Genomic DNA, 23,749 nt, shown 5'->3' on the forward strand with positions numbered 1-23,749 from the left:
GTGAAACGTCATCAATCTCCCCTTGTTCTTTTATCAGACTATATATATAAGCAGTCTCTTTATGAGATAAATCGTTTTACACTACTACTGACTAGTGTATAGTCTAGTCCTCTAAATGAAAATATGTTTTTGAATTTGACTGTATTTTTGAACGTCGAGTACAAAAGCTTTTAAAAATACGCATATTGAGAGCCTCACGTCATCAGTCATGTGACTTACTGGACAATTTTTCGTGACAATGTCTGTTAAATGAGAAAGTTGAAATCATGCAATACTCATAATGTTAGGAAAAAGTTAACGTCTTCTCAAAATTGAGAGATGAAGCTTAAAACAGAGAAATTAAACATGTAATCTTTCTGTCGGCAGAGGGGAGATTAGTAACTTAATTAAAAAACGCCTAACAAATAACGAGCGACATTTTTTACTAACTCTAGCATTATGGTCGGAATATGAATAGGCAAAGTGAGGATAATAAAACTCGCTTTCTGATTGCTCACCTCCGACTTGCATTTTGCATATTTTAAAATTTCGCTTTTAGCGTTTTTCATAATGTAAAATTTGGCAGTTTACATAATGTAATATGTTCAATTCCTTTTTAAATGACGTTTAGAAAAGTAATAGCCACCAAAAATTTTTCTGAGCCAATCAAAGAGCATTATTTCACCGGGAGGTGACGCTTGCTATATATTTATTCACAATTTACGATTTGAAATTATGTATGTATAGGATACGTTGTACAACTATGATTATACATACATGTGTAAATGGTTATAGTCATAGTCATGTAACGTATCGTACAAATATTCCAACTAACTGCAGATAGAAAGTTCAAAACTTTCAATAAGTAATGCTGCAGACTTTGATTGTTTTATTTGCTTAACTATTTATCTTTGTTGTAAAATTGTACCTGACACTTTCTGAATGTAATAACTAACAAGAATACATAAAAAAATATTTAGTCGATTCATATTAATATTCTATTGCAAATGCTTTAATTTCATTGGCTACTCTACTCACTATATATTTTTACATAGATAGCGAGCAGGAAAGCAAGAGAAACGGGTAGCGAGAAACATGGCTGCTGTCTCGCGTTTTACTAAGGTTTCTGACGATATATTTTATTGTTTAGCTGAAAGACAATATAAGAGATGAGCAAAGTTGCCACTAAATTCGACTTAAAGATATTTAAATATAAAATAAAAAAAGTTCCTTTAAAATAACTTTATACGTATCGAGTAACATTCGTTCGCTTTCAATAGCGATGTCAACAACATATGCACAAAACAAATTAATGAAAATTATACTAGCAACATTTTTCTTCATGAATATTAAGATGATTCTGCTAATAAACCATTAGATTGCTTGTAATCTAATTGGTAATTACAAGAATACTACTCTTATTCTATAGAAATTGCTGTAATTTGATTGGCTATTATACTTCCTATCGATTTCTCATTAGATAGCAAGAAGCAAAAAATTATGGTTTCTTTCTAGCGTTTTACTTAGTGTCATACGATGAATTTGATTGTTTACTTGAAAAGACAATTCGGGAGGAGTTCGTTCACAAATTTTTTCTCGATTTCCACAGACCTAAGAAGTTCATTCAGGCTTCGCCATTATCAATTATCACCTCATAAAATCTCGAGCTAGTAATCTAATTGTTAAATATCTCAAATGTACAAAATACTAAAAGGAAGTTGTAAAGCAAGACAGCGAAGTCTGCATAAGTGAAACAATGAGACAACAATTGACATTCAAAGTTTGTGTTACGAAGATGAACACAATCAAAAAGTAATATTGATTATGATGATCATTCAATATTCATTGATAAAATATAACTATAGCATAGCGATTCCTTCATATAATATTCAATATCTATAGAATCTAATTTGCCAAAAGTCCGCAAAATTGAACCAGTCGGACATTACAGAGCATTACTGTATTACCCAGACTATGATTGATAAAATTTGAGTAAGCTATGATAAAATTTGCCAACAAGTCGGTTGCCTACGAATTCTGCCGAGAGCTTCCGACTTCAACATAATCCATTCCAATCCAATACAAATAACCATATTTCTTACCGTCACTGTACACATCTATACATAAAACACCTGATGATAGACAACACCAAAAGCAGACGTCATAAACATCGCAAGGCATATCCACCATGTGAAATATGACGTCACAGCTCTGACAAGTTCCGACACGAACACGTGACGTAGATTTTGAACAGCGTTCACCGTGACATTTGAAACAAGCATCGATTTCTGAAGACGTTTCATTAAAGCATTGGTCGACTCCCAGTCGGTAGTACCTGTGAAGAAAATGCATTTATAACAATAGTTCTAACTGTCTTCGACAATATAACGGAGAAACTTTTGTTTGCAACAAAGTACATACAACCAAGGGACATAGGGAGATATTTATTGAGGAAGGGAAAAGAGGCCCATCCCTTTACAATCTCAAAACAAACGCATTCGCAATGTTTACAAGTGAAGGTAGAAATTATTGTGGGTGAAGGGGCGGCTGTAGCTCCTGTCTTAACTGGTCAGCGGTCCCTTTAATCTACAGTTGGAAATTGACGATATGAGATCAGGTAGCTGGAATTCAACGAATCGTTAATGATTTGTGTACTATAAACTAACAAGCATCTCCAATAAATTCAATATTGCCAGTTGTATTTTAAAAGCTAAAGATTACCCAAAACACCAAATAAAGCTCAATATGTACCTGCTATTCTTAAAGAATAACTAAAGACAACCCAGTAAACTCAATAATCCCAATATGTACCTGCTGTTCTTAAAGAATGACTATAGACTACCCAGTACACCCAATAATCCCAATATGCACCTGCAGTTCTTAAAGAATAACTAAAGACTACTTAGTATACCCAATAATGCCAATATGTACCTGCAGTTCTTAAAGATATCGTCAGAAAGACCAAAAGGATAACTGGAGTCAAATATTGAAGAGAAGCCACAGATAAATAATAAAAAACACTAAAAATCTAAAAAATACAAAAAATACAACGATATTTGAAAGTGAACATTATAAAATGAAGGATATTGCGAAAATGTACATTAGCTCAAATTAATAATATTAACACAGAAATTTACCTAACAGTTTTCTGACTGTATGGCAACGATCATTTAAAAATACTTAACAACTAGTTCAGTTTCATTATGTTAATTTATTTCTCTTTAGAGATATTTACATTTCTTCATTGTGCAAATACTCTTACCAAGACGCCATTTTGCATAGTTCTATATAGTTTTAAGAAATAATTGTTTTCTTTGATAGTTGAAAATAAAATTTTAACAGAGCAACTAAGCACGCATTCATCAACACATGCATGAGGAACATTGATGTTCTATTTACGAAATAGAAAACGTTTATCCTGTTTCTATAGAATTTTAGAAACACGCGGGGAATGTTGAGAAGATAAAACTCACTTTCCAAATCTCATCTTCTTCCGAGCAGTATTCTTATATGTTTTTTTGTTCTGCTTCTTACATAGTGCAAAATTTTTCTGTTTGCTTTTGGAAATTCGTTTTAATTGTAAAGAAAAATTACACGTACTGGCCTTAAATAATTCAATAAAATCAAAAACCAGAGTAAAATCGTAAATTAAGTAGAAATAGTGTCGGGAAGAAAACAAAAAAAATTTTTTACCTTTTTTTGCAAAGCAGAACTATTCGTTCTTCCCGCTTCCCTTTTCATTCTATTCACTTTAACTTTGGCGATGTCTAAGAAAGCCTGTAGATGCATTTTGGTAAGGAAAAACCGCATAAGACAACAAAGTAAGATGACTCCAATGCGAATGTTATCAAAGTTTGAGTCCGATACTCTATAAAATACACAAACGTTAGTTTAAGAAAGTAGCTACAAAAACATGAGAAGAACGAAGGAAGTCATTTCTTCACTTACGAAAATGAATTATTTCTGCTCGTGAAGTATTCGCGAGCCAAGGGTTTGATCCACAATAAAACAAGACAAAGAGGAGCGAAGAAATTTACATAAAAAAGGACACTAAAAATTTAAAAAATGGTCAGTGGTCCTACATTAAACCATTATCTCAATACATGACAACAAAGTGAAGCGATTCATAAACACAATTTAGTAATGATGAATATTTAATGTCATTAACGCTACACATAATATTTATAGAGAAACTTGTTACACAAGTATTCTTACTTACAGAAGCAACTTGTTAGATTTGTATTGCTCTATCAAATCCAAGAACATTATTGATATTCTAATGCCAGGAAAGCCGAGAAAGGCTCCGATAATTCCCGAGATAACAGCGAGCGCGAGTTTGAAAATCCATATTGGAGCGGATCCACCTCTGTTGAAGACAATTAAACAAAGTGTAAGAACATTAATGCTTCGTTATGGTTTTAATTTAAATGTCGCGTTCTTGAGACTCGTGTCGTCAGGAATTGACTTACTTTCGTGTGAATCCTTGTTTCTTCAAAAATAATTCAGCTTCTTCAGAGAATATTTCGTAACCTAAAGAGAAAGTCGACGCAAACATGAGACGAAAAAGATTCGGAGTAGATTGAAAGCTCATAAAACGGAGTAAGTGAAAATCTACTAATGTTTCTTGATTAGAAAGACAAGATTTCGTCGGTATTTGGCAAAATACAGAATCTTGCTTCTAGGAGACACCTTTTAAAGTACAGTTATTTTAACTTTTTAAAAGAACTTCATTGTCCACGAAAGTCGTAAAAAACAAAGAGCTGTGTTATTGCGATGTAAAAAAAAACAACAAACAAAATGCAAGTGATGAAGCTTGATTTGAAGGTCAGAAAGACCAGTCCGGGCAGGTAAACAGAGACTTACCAAGACCACAGTATAGAGAAAATACAGTAGAACCACTCCATTGAATCTTTTCTTGCAACGCATATCTTATTAGGCATGTGATTATTATATTGGCAACCAGTAAATTGCATTTTGTGACCAATAGGATTGACGATATGGCAAACGGCAGCTAGTAAACTAATTAAATATACGCAGCCATTTGCACATCGAAGTGAACCTACTGTACATTCCTATACTGTGCCAAGACTTAAGAATGTTTCTAAGCAAATAAAAGCAGGTCGAATTAACGGGGTTCGTGAATGTTAGTTAAGTTAGTTTAGTTCAAATCCGAATTCTTGTAAATCAGGATCAATGTGAGATGATCCGAAGTGAATCTCAGAGAAAAGCAAATCAAATCTGACCCAAATGAAGCTACACATAATAATTGTCTTCCAATCTTTTATTATATGCTGGACTTTCTCATCTAATAACGACATCTCATTGAGCGCGTTATAATGATTTCACAGTTTTCTGCTCATTTCAGTGATATTTATGTTAAAAAAATATTTGAGAAAAAGTTTACCAACTAAATTAAAAGATTACCTGAGTCCAAATTGAACTCCAACATAGATTCATCGACTACCAAAATGGCCATCGCCAGAACAAAGAAAAAAACACCAAATGTCAAGCAGACAGATTTTTCTCCTGAATCATCACCCGACCAATAGGAAGCCGTGAGCAGAAACAAAACACGTCTGTATGTAGAGTAAAGGAAAGCATAACAACCTTACAGGAGGTGTGGTCACTGTGGTATGTAGTGTTTATTTACCTCTGGGGAAGGCTGGACTCGAATTTAAAATACATAAATACCTTCATTACGCAAGGGTCACAAAACGATCCGTGAAGCATTTTTAATACATTAAATACATTAGGTAATGAGAAGAGATCGCACTTCGCTTGAGAGGGGGGTGGGCCAAACCATTAACAATCTTCGGCTCCGCATACCCTTAGTCCTTGCCCCCGTCTATTTTTTTAAAAAAAAGATAAATTCAGTCTATCGACATCATGAAGGAACGTTTGTGTCTATTCAATAGAATAAAGAGATTTTCAACCATCACAGCAATCACCTTCCGCTCAATAAATCGAAGAGCCGCAAAAATCCTCGTGGATCACTCTTTGATTCTAGTAAAGTGGCGAGTCAGCAAGTTTGGTCCTGTTATTAAAATTTGAGATGATTCTTTATTTCTTTCGAAATCTTGTGATTTTAAAGTCAGTAAACACAGAAATATTTACATAGCATGACCATCTTTAAGAACTGAGTGTTTACATAAATGCTTGAAGCACGAGAAAAGACGAAAGTAAGATCGGCGAAAGAAATGCCAAACTTTTCTGGCAATTTTTATGTCGGAATGTTTGGTTGCAAATTTAACCTAAAATATCGCATTTGTACAGAAACAACCATCCATAAGTCGAGTTAACACCCAAGTTATCAAGTTAGAACCCGGAAAAATACGCCAAAAAAATTTCTAATGTCAATTCTCTGTCACAATAAATTTTGATAAAATTTTGATAACAATTTTGATAATTTGCAAACTAAATGAAAACGAAACGAATGTCCGAACTTCCACCATAGCACTTTGCCTTCATAATTGACGAGCTTTTGATTAGCCTGAGTGCTTAGAACGCGCAATGTTTAGCTCAATTTTCAAACAGTTAGAAAGGTTTTTTACAGAACACGATGAACAAAAATATCGCGGATTTTACTGCAATAAAATGAATGGTCAGCATAAATTTGCCAACTTTGAAGACTGAAAGTAAGCAATGAGACCGACTCGTTTTCAAGGCTGACATTAAGTCAAGCTTAAGATCCCTTTCGTTTCATTAAAAAGGATACATGGCAAAAAATATGCCCAAGAAATTCCATAATGGCGTCACACTGATGTCGTTACGTAAAAGAGCGGGAAATAAACACGAAATCCCCTCGATGATGATATTGAATATCACGGCAGACACAGAAAAATCAACGAGCCACTTGTATTCTGTATAATAACATTGAAATATCAAATCTGTTTCATCAACCTAATGGGAAAGTGTTTTATGTTAGTTTTACAATATAATTTTATAGTGTATTTATTGAGGGGAGTTTCCAACTTTCAATACTTCGAAAGAAAGGGGGCATGGCGCAAAGTTTCAGTACATATCGACAATAATGAAAGCTTGAGGTTATAACGTTATGGTATATTTACTGGGGGTTAGTCATCTTCAAATACATGAAAAGAAAGGGGCGTTACAAAGTTCATTACACATCGACTTACTATGCCCGAAAGAAGTTATGATGTAATGGGGTATTTACTGGGGGGGGGGTAGTCATCTTTCAATAACTCGAATAAAAGAGGGATGGTGCAAGAGTTTTATTAAATATAGACAATGTTAAAAGTTGTGGAATGTAGCTATTATAACTATTGTCATTGGAACTTGTGGGAGGAAAGTTTGACAGCGTTTTCCACTATATAAGAAAACCACGTTTGTTTTAAATGTCTCTTTAAAAAGTAGAAAAATTACTATTTAAAGACGACAATCAATACAATAAACCCTTTAACACTTATAACAATGAAAACATAGTTTTATTTTGTGAAACAATAACAACCCTACTTTAAAACACTTAAAATAGCCATTATGCAGTGGATAGTGCTTTTGAAGCTAAGTACAACCCCTTCTCCAGCAAATGAATGAAGATATTCTTGGTTGTCTGCAAGCAACAAGACCTTCAAGACGCTTATCGGGCGTTCACTCCTCCTGCTCGGGACCAAAGTTTGGTTATATTTGAGTATTATAATATAGTTCTCAAATTGCACGACAAAATTCACAGCAATGTAATCTCACATATGGCAATGTATTATGTAGGTAAATAATGTTTCATTATAGGTTTTATTACTTACACGTGAAACTATCCAAGACAGTTTTCATTAGTACATGGACTTCATGTATAAAATGTTATCTCGTGATTGACAGCAAAACAAAATCCGAATTTTTTCAAACTTGGGCAAGCAATTTCTGATTGAACAGTTTATCAATCACAATTGCATTCATAATTTACGCTAATGAAACAAAACCTCACCCCTACCTCAAAAGCATATGCTCAATGAGGAAGACCTTTCCCCTGATTCTTACAATAATACAACCCCCCTGTATATACACGCGGTGACTGAATAAACCACTGATACAAGAGACACTTAATGTGCTTGTGACCACATTTTGCAGCTATTGATTCTGACAGTCCTCAAAAAGTTAGTTGACAACTTCTACAATACTTTCTACATACAAAAAAATATCAAAAATAATATAGCTCAGACACAGGATCAGAAAACGACAGCACACCTAAAGTCCTGGATCCCAGAAATACACTTTCAACAACAATGTAGAAATTATGTTGTAAATTATGTATTGTCATAGATTTTTTGCAAAATATGCTTCATTTATAACTTTTCAAACATTGCGTACATACAAGAAAAGTATATTGTATTATAAGCTAAAAGCATATTTATATATTCTTGTGTTCCATTCCAAAAATGTTCGCCCATTATTTTCAAAAAATGTGTTTCAACCACTAGAGCTTTGGAAATGCACATTTTCTTAAAGTTGTTGAATCACTATTTGAGATGTGTAGGAATCAATAAAACCCCATGATGAGGTCATATGCACTTTAAAATGTGACAAATTTGAAATATACTTCAGGTATTGAAAGGCAATCTTACATTCACTGTTCTCAGTTGAATGTTCATGTTGCAAGGTATGGATAAATGCTTAGAAGATATAAATTGAATTGATGCTCCATTATTTTCTTCCTTTTTCCTACAGAACAAAAAGAGAAACGTTAATATGTGTTTATGAATAACAGCTGTTTAGTTTATGTTGATTTTAGCCTGGACAAGATGACAAGAGAATAACAGATCAACTGTAAGAACCTGTTCATATAAGAAAGGCAAACCCAGTATGGCTGAGCTGGCCAGTTTGCCAGAGGCTAATGTGTATTTGAAGTTGTATAAGACAGGCTGGTTCTTCTAAAATGCTCTCAATACCCCCAAATACTTGTTTCACTTTGTGCTAAAATCCAAATGTGTTTAGACTTGCACATTCCAACATTTTCAAATATTAATTTGTTGCATTTTGTGCCAATACACACAACGACAAAATGTGAAAACAAATCTTTATAATTAATACCTTGCATCAGAACGCTTAGCTTTATTTGACTTTGTTCTTTGTGTTTTACCAAGGAGTTTCTCAACTCTGTGTCAGAGGATGGTACATGACGTACCAATCTAAGGAAAGACATATGTGAAAATTACAACAGAAAATGTCAAAGAGAAACACCTGAGACAACATACCCACTGCATAATAACCAAGTGGCCAGCAACATATATGGTGAAAATTTGTGAAGAAACAATGCTACCATCAAGGTTAGGACAACTTGTATACCAAACAGTGCCTAAAAGGAAAAATGCCAATTCGCAGATGAGTTTTCTATGATGTATAGTATTTCTTTTTAAGGGAGGGGGGAGATTGAGAAATGGTTAAGATTATAAGAGCAGTTGACTGAGTGCAAAGTTCCAAACATGACTAAAATATTCTCATATGCATATTAGGTGGAGGCAGGCACTTAAACCTTGGACAGACAAAGCCAGTAGCGAGGGAGATTGAGAAATGGTTAAGTTTATAAGAGCAGTTGACTGAGTGCAAAGTTCTAAACATGACTAAAGTATTCCCATATGGATATTAGGTGGGAGCAAGCACCTTAAACCTTGGGCAGACAAAGCCAGGAGGGGAGATTGAGAAATGGTTAAGTTTATAAGAGCATTTGACTGAGTGCAAAGTTCCAAACATGACTAAAATATTCCCATATGCACATTAGGTGGGAGCAGGCACGTAAACCTTGGACAGACAAAGCCAGAAGGGGATTATTTTCAGGAAAGTTTGGTAAATTAAGCCATTTCATATTGAAAATATTTAGATTGCTCCCTGTAAAATGTTAGCCCGTACATCCAGGAGTACAACAAAAACAAACTATCGTAAAGTAAACTTGGTAGTTCAAGCAAGTTTGGTCAACACTTTGGGAAAAATCACGTTTTAAAACAAAACTTTTAAAGAGCTTACATTCATAAATTACAGATGCAAAATATCAAGCCATCTATACTATACTTTAAAGATTTTGAAGAGCATGGATTGTGTACAATTTTTGTATGTTATAAAGATATTAAATTGAACGATAAAATTTTCATAAATATTTATCTGCATTTTACAAAGTGCTTGAAATAAAACAAAGAATCCTTTAAGTTACTCCAAGAAAAATGTATTTGTTTAATGGTATAAAATACCTGTATACCATACTATCATTATTTTGCAAAAAAATTTGATTGTGTACTATGTATACATCGAAAAAAATTGGCATATAAAGTCAACTACAATGTATCCTAGACATAAAGTTTTCAACAATATTGACATATAAGTCATGTCTAAACTTCAAATAAAAACATAATCATCCAACTAGCTCATCAAGAACGTTTCAAGATGAGAAACAAGAATTGTCGATGACGAAATCATTGAAGGCTTTGTTCAATCAGAAGCAACTTCTAGCAACAAGTTTGGCTGACAATTTCTTCAGATATTTTTTGGTTTGCTGCACCAATTTATTGATGTGCCATGAAAAGTTTTTCTTGCAAGTTATATAGCTTTTCTGTTAAACACATCTACTAATATTCAACCAACAAGATAAAACCTACAATGCAACATACTTGGCATCAAGTGAGTCAAAGATGGTCTGCTATATCCAGAAATTCGTGTTATTGAATATGCTTGATGATTCCAAGGAGTTTAGGAAAATTGAAATTGCAGCTTTCCCTTTTACTATGATGAACTTTATAAAAAAATTATAATTGTTGATCAACGTACCGTAACAAATCCAACAGTTTATGAATAACAAAAAACGAATCGGTTACAAATTAAAAACTAAAGTTAGCAGAAGAACATCTTGAAAAATTTGTTTTAGACTCATGAACTCTCTGGTCTTGTCAATGTTGTGATGACAAATATCGTCTGCTAATACAAAACTTCCCACTACTGACATTGTATTGCCTTGTTTACACATATTTTCAAAGGAGGATAATACTTTTGCTGGGCCATTTATAGGTTCAAAATCTACCTAGCCTTTAATCCGTTTGAAAGTGTTTGGAAATTTACATTGTTAAAATGAATAATAACTGCGGAAACAATGAATTTGCAATATTGACATGCAACATGAATCGATAAATTTAGAAATAAAATGTTGCAAAAATCGCTGATTAACCACTGGGTTACGTAAAACTTGCTGAAAAACAAACACAAGCATTAAGACCGCTTAAAGGAGATTGTTTTGCAGCTGCATAAGGTGTCCATTCTAAGAAAAATTTCGGAAGATATTTGCCATTGTACATGATCTATAATTTATTGTTTAAAATGCTGTGTTTAATAACACATATTGAAATTATTCTTCTCAGAAACCAATGCCGCCCTCCCTTTTCTTCTCCACCACGAGAACTACTTCAAAATAAAAATCCCAGCAAACTATATAAAGACTCGGAATTAAATCACAAAGCCAGCATTTATGACTTTCTTTGATCCACATTGCTGTATGCAAGATTTGTCTAGATAAATTTCCTTATAAGGTTGCTTCCTTATAAGGTAAGCTGTGTGAGCGGTGTCTAAGTATGCCGAAACATGTTTGCTATAAAAAAATTTGTCGTCTATTTTAAATGTCTTATAACCATTTTATTTATTCACTTCGCACAGAAGATGGCATGAAGTATGCCGAAACAACAAAGCTTATGAGATAAAAACGGTCAAAAATTCTAATGTTATAGTGCTGCAACAACAGGCAGAAAGGCGAAGCCAGAGAATAGATAAAATAGCAAATAAATCAACTAAATTTGCCGGACTTTCAAACGGATGCTTTCCTCATCCCTCTAAACTTTACTGAGAAGATGGTCATAAATTCGGCGCCCATAATACAGCTGTAATTTGTTTCTTTGAAACGTATTCCGAATGCAGCCTTAATTATCATATCCTTTATACTAATCTCGAAGGAACCTTAATAGATCAAGTAGAGTTTCTATAGAAAGGAATGCAATGTTTTGGTCCTACAGGCTCACAGATTAACAAGACACGGTTGAATAACAAATGCAGAAATTCACTGCATTGATGTAAGATTTACTTAGATCTATATTGATGTATGGCAGCTGGTTTAACTATTTAATTTTCCACGTACGGTAATTTTCTTTATAAGGTGGGCCACCTGTCATTGCACGTTTAATATTTAATTAAGATTTATGTATTGTTGTGTTTTACAAATTTTTGTGTTTAATTTATATTTCTTTTACAGCTACATTTACAAACTTCGTAATGAAAAATTTTAGGAATATGCAACAGAATCCCGGCACTATTGCTTTTCAAACAATCCAAATGTTAAAGCGATTATAAGAAAGCATAATTCCATTTTGACACATTTTATTGTTTTTTAGCGCATGCGTGAAAATCACGCCAGCAAGTATTTTATTGGTTCACATACTGGCGTTGCCTATGCACGTGATCTCTACCAGGCAAAAAAAGAAAGGGCGAGTCTGTTTGTTATCTTTAAATCCTTTTGGTTGCAGAGAGAACATTACACGGAGCTTGTGTTTGGTGAAGAAATATAAACGTCAGTGATCTTTATATATAACGATAAGACATAGTTAAGTAGAAGGTGGGTGAAATTGTTGCTTATTCTTTATATAATGAAAGTGTCGTGATGAGCATTTAGCATTTACCAGATGAAAATGATTCATTGCCTCAAAAAAACAAAATAAAAACAAAAAGCAATAAACGATGAAACTGGCAAAAGATGATTAAATGAAAAACTCTGACAGGAATTCGTCTTGTTTTGAGCACAGCCTAAATATTTCATTTGATTTTGTAAGCGCCAACTCTCGCTTCTTGTCGCGACGCACTTTTATTGAGAGTACTTTATCATGCATTTGTTTTATTCACATTTTTACTTTAGACATATGAAAATAAATATTATAGAAACCTTCGTCTTCTGAATTCTATCTTAAATAGTTGCATTGCAACCAGAAACCTTCATTCTTATCGTTCATTCAAAATAAATTTTAAGTTTTTGTAATACGACGTAAATGTTTTGAAACTGAAACAGCTGCTACAAAAAAATTTCGTGATTATTTTAGTAGTTTATAACTACAGACAAAAGGATATTTGCATAAAATATGGAGAACAAAAAAATTGTAGTTATGAACGAGCACCGACAAATTCGTTAAATGTAATTATTTTTATTGGAAGAAAATGCATACGGAAGAAAATAATTTTGTTCAAGTATTGTTCAACTCATGATATTAGTTCTTCTTTATGTTGCGAAAACAGCAGGCATCGTTGATTCAATACGAGACTGCCACCTGTATATGTAAATACATTACAAATAAGACACTTGCATCAAGTGTTTTCTCGTAAAGATTAACTTGATAACACCGCGTCGCAACGCAAAAAACCTTGTTCACCAGCTACAAAAAAACGTTCGTTGACGCTACATTTAATAAACTATAAGAAAAGTGTTTGAAATCGGAATAGCTGCTAGGAGAAACACTACAGCGATAAATTTGTTCTTCCATTCTCACACACAAAAGAAATTTACTCAAAAATGTATGCACAGGGAGTTGCCATGTATATAAATCCATAATTTTAACAGATGTACTAACTTTTATTGGAAGAAAATGCCGACAAGAAAATAATTTTCTTCAAGTTAACAACTATTACTGAACTCATTAACTCTGCGTTATTTTATGTTTTTATAACGTCGGTTGAATGCAAACCTTCCGGCTTCCGTATTACCCCGCACTAAAACATTTTTTAATTTGCAAGTTTTTTATGAACTGTAGCCATTGCAAGACTACATAGTTCTTAAAACCAACATAGCTAAAGTGAATAAGAACATAAATCTCCGAAATTGTAAAGAAAGTTCTGCAAAAAGACTAAATTTTGTAAAAGATTATCTTGACTGAAGAAATATTTCATGAAATTGTTGCTATGTGGCATTTCTAGCATTTTTACCATCTTTGGAAATTTGGCAATCAGAAAAAAAACAAATGTGTATTGATAGGTTAGATATTACTAAATGGAAATTTATCACCAATAACATTGTAAAGAAGGTACCTTTAATTTAAAATTAACAGCTATAATTCATTTTGCCAAAACCTAGACACAATTAAAAAATAGTGTTTGTGACATTGCATGCCTAATTATATTTAAATACTGTAATGACGTAGGTAATTCCTTATTTAATATGCATGTGTAATGTATATAAGAACCTGTGTTTATCTAAGCCCGGCATTAAATACAAGACTTATTACATGATGGTAGCGATTAGGAAAAGTTTGTTCTTATCGAATGGCAGAAGGATTTTCCAGGCCAACACGACTCTCGTTTGAAGGCAACGTTGCTGAGAATTGGCGTCGCTTCAAACAGAACTATAAAATATACATTGTTGCTGCAGGACATAGTCGGAAATCAAAGAAAGAAAAGTCATGCATCCTCTTAAATCTAGCTGGTGAAGATGCGGTTGAAAGATACAATTCTTTTACCTACAACGAAGAGGAAGACAAAGACGATCCAGAAATTCTAGTGAAGAAATTTGAAGAAATATGCCGCTTAAGAATTTAACATTCGAAAGACATTTATTTCATACAAGGAAGCAAAGTCCGTCAGAGTCGATTAGTTCCTTTGTTACAGATTTGAAAAACATTGCTCGAAAGTGCGAGTTTGGTGACCTCGAGAGCGAACTTGTTAAAGATCGTATTGTGTGTGGGATTAACAGTGATGCAGTAAGAAAGATTCTCCTTCGCGAAACAAGTTTAACTTTAGACAAGGCTCTAAACATATGCAGTGTAAACGAATTGTTGGAACAACAAGTAAAAGATCTTACTAATTATCAAGATGTCGATGAACTGAAGGCTAGGAAGAATTTGAAAACCTCAAGAGGAAGTTACACAAACTTAAGTCAAACAAAAGAAGATAAATATCGAGGACAAAGATTCGTATTAAAGAACAATTGCAGAAACTGTGGAGGAAAACATCTTCCAAAGCAATGCCCAGCTTTTGGAAAAATTTGCCACAAATGTCATAAGAAAAACCACTTTGCTCGGGTGTGTCTAACGTCTACACAAAAGTCACAAAGAACAGTTCATGAAGTTAGTGATGAAGAATTGTTTATTGGTGCTGTTAATGCAATCAAACCTACGCAACAACGCACAAGCTCGAAAGTCGACTATCGAATGAATATTGAAGCTGTAGAAAAAAGCAATGACGAGTGGTATTCTGAACTCAAGTTTGGCAGGCATTTGGTGAACGTGAAGGTGGATACAGGCGCAAAATTTAATGTGCTTTCTAAAAAATTGTTCGACAAAGTCACAGAAGCTGAGCAACAAGTTACCAAAACAAATACAAAGCTAATGTCGTATAGTGGAGATTCAGTTCAAACCTTGGGACAAGCAGTGATGACGTGTTCTTACAAAGACAAACGATACAATCTTCTTTTCTATATAGCGACACACGATGTAAAGCCTATTCTTGATTTACCTGATTGCGAGCGTTTGGGTATGGTGAAAAGAATTAAAGATGTCAAACCTATTTTCACTAGCGACGATATTCTCAATGAATATGCAGATCTCTTCGATGGCAAACTAGGATGTTTACCCATTAAACATCATATCAGTGTCAATCCAAATGTAAAACCTACAATTCATCCTCCTCGACGCGTTCCAGTAGCTATGAGAACGAAAATTAAAGAAGAGTTAGAACGAATGCAACAGATGGGTGTCATCGATCCTGAAAAACCTACGGAATGGGTTTCGTCAATGGTAACAGTGGAAAAACCAAACAAGTTACGAATATGTATTGATCCTAGACATCTTAATGAAGCCATTCAGCGAGAACATTACCCTCTCTTAACAATAGAAGAAGTCGTATCAAGACTACCTAGAGCTAAAATTTTCTCCGTATTCGATGCAGCCTCTGGATTTTGGCAGATACCTCTAGATGAAGATTCCAGTTATCTTACAACATTCAATACGCCTTTTGGCAGATACAAATTCAATCGTCTCCCATTTGGTATATCCTCAGCACCTGAAGTGTTCCAAAAAGCTATGCAACAGCTGTTTGACAGAATAGACGGTTGTGAAATTATAATGGATGATATCTTAGTATGGGGAACAACACAGAAAGAACATGATAAAAGAATTATCAATGTGCTGAATAGAGCTCGTGAAATCAATCTCAAATTAAAGAAAGAAAAAACAAAAGTTAAAGTAACAAATGTAGATTACATGGGACACAAAATAACGTCAGATGGTCTTCAATCCGATCCTGAAAAGATTAAAGCAATATTAAACATGCCAATTCCTAAAGATAAGAAAGATCTTCAAAGATTTCTTAGAATGGTTCAATATTTGGCCAAGTTTACTCCTTATCTTTCAGAAATGACAAGTCCCCTTAGAGATATGTTAAAGAAGAAAAATGATTGATGCTGGTTAGATCAACATCAAATAGTGTATGACAGAATCAAGAAATCCTGTGGAGAGCATCCTGTATTGCAATTCTACGATGTATCAAAAGATGTGACATTGTCCGTAGATGCAAGTATGTCAGGTTTAGGAGCAGTTTGTCTTCAAAATGGCAAACCAGTTGCTTATGCATCGAGAGCTATAACTGAATGCCAAAAGAAATATGCACAAATTGAAAAAGTGTTACTTGCAATTGTATTTGGATGTGAAAAATTTCATGATTACATCTATGGCAGAGATGTCAATGTGGAAACAGATCATAAGCCCTTAGAGCAGATTTTCAAGAAGCCCCTTCATCAATCTCCATTGAGACTCCAGAAAATGTTGCTGAAACTTCAAAAGTACAGTTTGAAGGTCTCGTTTAAGAAAGGAGCAGAACTTTATCTCGCAGATCAATTAAGTCGAGCGTATATCCAAGAAGAATCAGATGATCACTTAGAAGATTTTGAGATAAATATTGTCTTGCCAGTAAGTGAAGAGAAAATGAACCAGTTGAAGGAAGAGACAAAGAAAGATAAAGTAATGAAAATGCTACGACAGTACGTAGAAAATGAATGGCCAGATCTACGCAGTAAAGTCGATTTGGATGTTTTGAATTACTGGGACTTTAGAGAGACTCTTTCAGTACAAGATGACCTACTGTTTAAAGGAGATCGAGTAATAATTCTTGAGTCATTAAGAACTGATAAGTTGAAAGCTATACATCAAGGACATTTTGGATCTGAATCATGCAAACGTAGGGCTCGAGAGTGTTTATATTGGCCAAAGATGAGCTTAGAAATAGAAGCAGAAGTTCGAAAGTGTGAAATCTGCAATGCCCATAAGAGTCATCAACAAAAGGAGCCTCTACAATCACATACTGTACCACATCGACCGTGGAGTAAAGTTGGAGCAGACCTATTTGAATTGAATGGTAGAAGCTATCTTCTTATGGTAGGTTACTACAGTGGATTCTTTGAAATTGATTACTTGTTAAATACAACATGAAAAACAGTTATGACAAAGATGAAATGTCAAACTGCGAGATACGGAATTTTCGAAGATCTTATAACAGATAATGGTCCACAATTCAGAAGTAAAGAATTTCGTGCATTCTCGTTACAGTATGCATTTAAACATACAACAAGTTCACCTGGATATCCAAAAAGTAACGGCATGTCAGAACGTGCTGTGCAGACAGCAAAAGCAATCATAAAGAAAGCAAAATATGATAACACCAATCCTTATTTAGGACTCCTTAATTATAGAAATACACCTAGAGATGAAATTGTTAGCAGTCCAGCTAAACGACTAATGGGACGAAGAACTAGGACATTATTACCAATATCAGAGAAGTTACTTGAATTTCAACCATTAAACCCTGTTAATGTTCAAGAAAAATTGGAAATGTATCACAAGAAACAAAAAGAGTTTTATGATCGCAATGCAAAAACACTTCCACCATTAAAAGAAGGAGATAAGGTACGTATAAAAACAGAAAAAGGCTTCCAAAAGAAAGGAATCGTGGAAAAATCGTTACTTGAGCCAAGATCTTATTTGGTTAGGTCTGATGGTACCTACTATAGAAGGAATAGAAATCATTTATTAAAGATTAATGAAGAATCGAGAAGTCAAGATACAGATAAGTCTTATAGTGAGAACAATAAATCTTATAAAAATTGTAATGAAAGTACTAACAACAGTAATATAAGAACTCGGTATGGACGTCTAATCAAAAAACCGAATAGATATTCTTATTAGATAAAAATAAGTTTAAAAAAATTTATAGTGTGAAATTATTTAAAAAAAAAACGAAGAAAAAGAGATGTGACATTGCATGCCTAATTATATTTAAATACTGTAATGACGTAGGTAATTCTTTATTTAATATGCATGTGTAATGTATATAAGAGCCTGTGTTTATCTAAGCCCGGCATTAAATACAAGACTTATTACAGTGTTCATCGACACTTCGATCTATATAGGTTAAAAGCTGACAATTAAGTAATTCAACGATATTCTTTTCGAAGGTGTAAGTTACCTTATCAGTGACTTTTTCAAAATAACTTTTTGGAAACCTTTTGATGCAGATAACAAAAAAATGATGATTGGATCGTTGAGATCTGATCGCTCGCTACTGAAACAAAGAACTCTGAATGCCGCCTTTATTAATACATTTTTATTACTAGTCATAAAGGGACCTCAACCGATCACATCGAGTTTCGATTGAAAGATACACATATATACCAGACACAGTTGAATAACAAATACAGAAATTCAGTGCATTGATCTACGACTTTCTTGGATCTACATTGATATATGGCAGCAGATTTATTTATTTAATTTTCAATATAAACAGTAATTTTCGTTTTAACGTAGGCTACCTGCCACAGCACGTTTAATACTTAATTAAGATGTATGTAAGATTTAGATTTGAATTGTTGTGTTTAATTTATATTTCTTTTACAGCTACCTTAGCAAACTTTGTAACGAAAAATTTTAGACAGCAGAATCTCGGCAATCGGCAATACTGGTTTTGAAACAATCCAAAATGTTTTAGCAATTATAATGAAGCTTACTTCCATTTTCGTACATTTCATTGTTTTTATGGCGCATGCGTGAAAAATCCTCCCAGCAAATAATTTATTGGTTCAATCTCATCGAGAACGCATGACGAAATCATTGAAGGCTTTGTTTAATCAGAGGCAACTTCCAGCAACAAAATTTGGCTGAAAATTTTTTCTAAAACTTATTGGTTTGCTGAACATATGTAGTGACATAATTTATCTCAAGTCAAAATTTGAAATTCTCGTAAAGAAAAGACGATACCTGTTATCACCAGAACATATAAACGATTAAATCGAGAAGATAAAAGTTATTATGATGTACCATGAAATTTTTTTCTCGTATATAACAGTTCTGTTAAACACACAGAAAGTTCCGCAACACCAAAAATGCTTGATATTTAATATGTTTGATAATTCCAAATCGTTAATGAAAAGTGAAATTGCAGTTTTCCGTTTTACTATGCTCAACTTTATAAAAAAACCCTTTCATCAACATGCCTTAACAATTCAAACCATTTATGAATAACAAAAAACTAATCGGTTACACTTTAAAAACTAAAATTAGTATAAGAACATCTTGGAAAATTTTGTTCTAGACTCATAAACTCTCTGGTCTTGTCAATGTTGTGATAACAAATATCGTCTGCTAATACAAAACTTTCCACTACTGACATTGCATTGCCTTGTTTACACATATTTTCAAAGGAGGATAAATCTTTTGCTGCGGTATTAGAGGTTCAAAATCTACCTAATCCCTAAATCGTTTGAAAGTGTTTTGAAATTTACATGGTTAAAATGAATAATAACTGCGGCAACAATGAATTTGCAATATTGACATGCAACATGAATCGATAAATTTAGAAAGAAAATGTTGCAAAAATTGCTGATTAATCATTGGGTTACGTAAAATTTGCTAAAAAAACAAACACGCGCATTAAGACCGCTTAAAGGAACATTGTTATTGAACATTCTATGAAATATGTCGAAAGATATTTGTCAGTGTCAATGATCTATAATTTATTGTTTAAAATGCTGTGTTTAATAACACATATTGAAATTATTATTCTCAGAAACCAACGCCGCCCTCCCTTTTCTTCTCTACCACGAAAACTACTTCAAACTGATCCCAAAAAACTGATATAAAGACTCGGAATTAAATCCCAAAGTCAGAATTTAGGAATTTCCTTGATCCACATTGTTGTCTGCAAGATTTGTCTAGATAATCTTCCTTATAAGGTTGCTTCCTTATAAGGTAAGCTACATGTCAGTGCACATTTTATAATTAATTGTTTAAAAATACACATTTAAGTTATGGGTTTGAACATGTTGTTTAAAGCCAAAGATCACGAGAAAGTAGGAAAACAAAAACGACGGAAGCCAAGGTTTATTACTTTAAATGAAACTAAAGCCAACAAAGTAATTTGCTTTATTTTAAATTTTTTAATAAATGTAGATATGGAAAATCCTGCAACAGCAACAAAGGAAGGAAAGATATTCAACGATCCAATTCATGGCTTCATCAAGCTTGATCTTTTGTTGGTCAAAATTATCAACACACCACAATTCCAGCGTTTGAAAGATATCAAGCAGTTGGGAATCTGTGACTTCGTTTACCCTGGAGCAACTCACACTAGGTATAGTTATTGGTACTAAAAAGGTCATGCGATCTTATTCATAATCGATGTAATCGAGGATGTTCAAACCAGCATATTTAGCATAAATATTCACCTTAAAATTTTAATTTCACACAGGTTCGAACATTCTCTTGGAACTTCTTATTTGTGTGGGAAGTTGATTGATACACTACAAGAGCTTCATCGTGGAGAGATTGAGATCACAGATAAAGAATGCATGTGTATCAAAATAGCAGGACTTTGTCATGATCTTGGCCATGGACCGTTCTCTCATTTCTTTGAAGAAGAGTACATCAAAAAGCAAAGACCTGAGTGGCAGCATGAGGATGCGTCTTGTGAACTTTTCGAATTCATGCTCAAGGAAAACTCGGAACTTAAGCAGAGTTTTGATGATTTTCCACTTGATCACACAGACATAAAATTCATCAAGGAACTTATCAAAGGTATTGTCAAACGCAGGGATCGTTATCTACATAGTCCACAAAGATTTTTCATTTGAAATGTATAAAATAAGGAACACCTAATATTACAGACAGAAATAATATTTGATTTTGATACGCTTTGATTCTGAATGCAAATTTGGAGATTAATGTCTGAAGCCTGTCAGTGCTGTCTGTTGATTTTCTAATGTAGCTATCAAAATGATGGTAGCACTCTCTCTACGAAAATGAAATGAAAATTTTGTCCTCATTGAGTTGACATTTTGTTCCATTAAATTTCTCACTTCTTGTCTGATATAATTCTGAAATAATCAAAAATTGACATCCGGTTGATAAGGCTTTCAGGTTTCTTTTAACTGGCTGCTTTTATGCTGGCACATGTTTAAACAATGATGGCGGATGCTTTTTTTTTAGGTAAAAATCCCAATGATGTGACAAGAAAATGTGAGTTGACTCACAAATATAAATGCTTTCTTTATGAAATCGTGTCGAACAAAAGAAATGGTATCGACTGTGACAAGTTTGATTATTTCGCCCGTGACTGCGCTAATGTTGGAGTGAAAAGTACATTTGACCATCGACGCTACTTTCAAAATGTTCGCATCATGTCTAACCCTGATAACCAACAACTCCAGATCTGTGTACGTGACAAAGAGGTGTTTAACTTGTACGAGTTATTCCACACCCGTTGGTCCCTTCATCAGAGAGTTTACCAACACAAAACTAAAGCACCTATAGAAGACTTGCTCTTTCAAGCGTTTGAGAAAGTCGACGAAGTCATGAAAATTTCAGACGCTGTGAAAAAAGCAGTAAAAGATAGAGATATGGGACAATACTGCGTCCTAACAGACAGCATTCTTCATGACATATTGCGAAACGAAACGCCTGTTTTCAAAGAAGCGCAAGATTTGATAAAACGCATACAAAACCGCAAAATTTACAAGTTTTGCGGCCAAAGTCGGCAAATTTTGCGGCCAGAATCAAAAGACGATAGCCCCAGTCTGCAAGAATCAAAAGACAAGTCCAGTTCACCAGAATTAAAAGACGACGAAATTTGTACAAAAATTGCCGAAGATTTAGCTCAAAATTCCGAAGGAAAGTTAAAAAAAGAGGATACATTTGTTTTCCCCGTTAAAATCAATTTTGGAATGAAAGGTAAAAATCCAATTGATGCTGTGATGTTTTTCAATAAGTCTCTCGAAGTAATAAGAATAAAGAGAGAACAAGTGAGTGGAATATTGCCACGAGATTTCGAGGACAAATACTTTAGAGTTTACGCAAGAAACCCCGATCATAAAGAACTGATCAGACATTTGTTTATAAAATGGTGCTCCGGGCAGAAAAATTTTCAAGAACCTTTTGGAGGATAAAAAAACAGTTTAAAGTCAGTGTTTCTATGTCTAACTGTTTTGAAAATGCACTTTACGATTTCTTAATTACATAATCACTAGTAGTTGTAATGTATTACATCAAAGCCCAAGCGAAGGATAAAAGAAAAATGACGAGCAAAATGTTAGCTAAACCTTGCTAATCATATTTTACCTTGCAAATCAGGATAAATTGTATCAAATTCAACAAAATGATTAAATATGCTCTTATAAAGTTTCGACTTTTATCAACGAAATGACTGTAGCCTGGCGACGCTTTTATTTGGTAGCCAATAATAATCATATATAAATCTATTATGCCGAAAATTGTCGAAAATTTTGAACAGCAGCTGATATAGACACTGCTATACTGTATTCCTCAGGTGATAAAAATCGACTTAAAAACAAAACGAGCCGATGTATTGGAAACGTACAAATTCTGCTGAGAGCTTTCAACTTCAACAAACCCCAATTTAAGCCATGCAAAATATGTCTTACATCTCATTGTACATAATTGTTTATCGAAGATATGATTACAGACGACACTAAATGCTGATGTCATAAACATCCCTAGGCATGACTAGTGTCACCAAATGTTTATGTATTTACTCTGTTGACTTTGCATGTATTATTTTAGAGTTGTTTTCGTGGTGGCGTTTTTATCACCAACCTTTTCTGCGATGTACAGAAAAACTTTATTCGTAAAGAATTTTGTCTGAGTTGTTTAAAATAATTCGCGTAAATTATTTTGTAATTTGTTATTTTAATTTCACTAAATTGTATGTGCTTGACACATTATCAATCAAATTCAATAAATGTTTGAAAAATAGCTATATGATAAATGTTCAACTTTCATCAACAAAATGCACAGCCCTGCTACTCCTTTTATAATATCTTCAATCAGTATTTTAAAATGAAAACATATTTTTGAATTTTATCACAAATTGCAAAAATGAGCAAATTTCTAAATAAAAATTACATAAACTATCAAATTGAGCACAAGATCATGGATGCTAAAGAATGATGCTATATACTTAAAAGATATATGTAAGATTTGGATTTGAGCTTGTTGTGTTTAATTTATTTTTTTTAAAGTTACTTTAAAAAACTTCATAATCAAAAATTTTATGCATATGCAACAGAGTCACGGCACTATTGGTTTTGAAACAATCCAAAATGATCAAGCGATTATAGGAAAGCACAATTCCATTTTCGTACATTTCATTACTTTTTGGGCGTATGCATGAAAAAACATGGCTGCTGTCTCGCGTTTTACTAAGGCTTCTGACGATATATTTTATTGTTTACCTGAAAGACAATAAAAAAGAA

General features: G+C 33.5%; 3 protein-coding genes and 1 long non-coding RNA gene across 6 annotated transcripts; 2 read left to right on the forward strand and 2 right to left on the reverse strand.

Annotated features, from left to right (window-relative positions):
• Positions 1-2,268: 2,268 nt before the first annotated feature.
• LOC124437346 lies at positions 2,269-3,702 on the reverse strand. Its single transcript, XR_006945663.1, has 3 exons — positions 3,673-3,702; positions 2,911-3,007; positions 2,269-2,314 (listed from the first exon to the last, which is right to left on the reverse strand). It is a non-coding gene; the product is annotated as an uncharacterized LOC124437346 (long non-coding RNA).
• Positions 3,703-4,194: 492 nt separating this feature from the next.
• LOC124436047 (transmembrane protein 161B-like) lies at positions 4,195-8,590 on the reverse strand. The gene is made up of 5 exons (XM_046985974.1): positions 8,556-8,590; positions 6,695-6,879; positions 5,404-5,555; positions 4,449-4,509; positions 4,195-4,345 (listed from the first exon to the last, which is right to left on the reverse strand). The coding sequence occupies exons 1-5, from the start codon at positions 8,580-8,582 to the stop codon at positions 4,195-4,197; spliced, it is 576 nt and encodes a 191-aa protein (XP_046841930.1). The 5' UTR covers positions 8,583-8,590.
• A 3,809-nt stretch (positions 8,591-12,399) lies between these two features.
• Positions 12,400-22,655, forward strand: LOC124436838 (deoxynucleoside triphosphate triphosphohydrolase SAMHD1-like). 3 transcript variants are annotated; one of them, XM_046986813.1, is made up of 5 exons: positions 12,400-12,571; positions 20,050-20,231; positions 20,433-20,613; positions 20,731-21,056; positions 21,468-22,655. In XM_046986813.1, the coding sequence occupies exons 3-5, from the start codon at positions 20,435-20,437 to the stop codon at positions 22,421-22,423; spliced, it is 1,461 nt and encodes a 486-aa protein (XP_046842769.1). In that variant the 5' UTR covers positions 12,400-12,571; positions 20,050-20,231; positions 20,433-20,434; the 3' UTR covers positions 22,424-22,655. The 3 variants fall into 3 exon arrangements, with proteins under 3 accessions (XP_046842769.1, XP_046842768.1, XP_046842770.1); XM_046986812.1 differs by lacking the exon at positions 20,050-20,231; XM_046986814.1 differs by lacking the exons at positions 12,400-12,571; positions 20,050-20,231 and adding an exon at positions 20,288-20,361.
• On the forward strand, positions 17,430-18,173 carry LOC124436048 (uncharacterized protein K02A2.6-like). The gene has a single exon (XM_046985975.1). It carries the CDS (start codon positions 17,430-17,432, stop codon positions 18,171-18,173), a length of 744 nt encoding a protein of 247 aa, XP_046841931.1.
• Positions 22,656-23,749: the final 1,094 nt, after the last annotated feature.

This window comes from Xenia sp. Carnegie-2017, unplaced genomic scaffold (genome assembly GCF_021976095.1).
Source record: "Xenia sp. Carnegie-2017 unplaced genomic scaffold, XeniaSp_v1 HiC_scaffold_16, whole genome shotgun sequence".
Lineage (NCBI taxonomy): Eukaryota > Metazoa > Cnidaria > Anthozoa > Malacalcyonacea > Xeniidae > Xenia > Xenia sp. Carnegie-2017.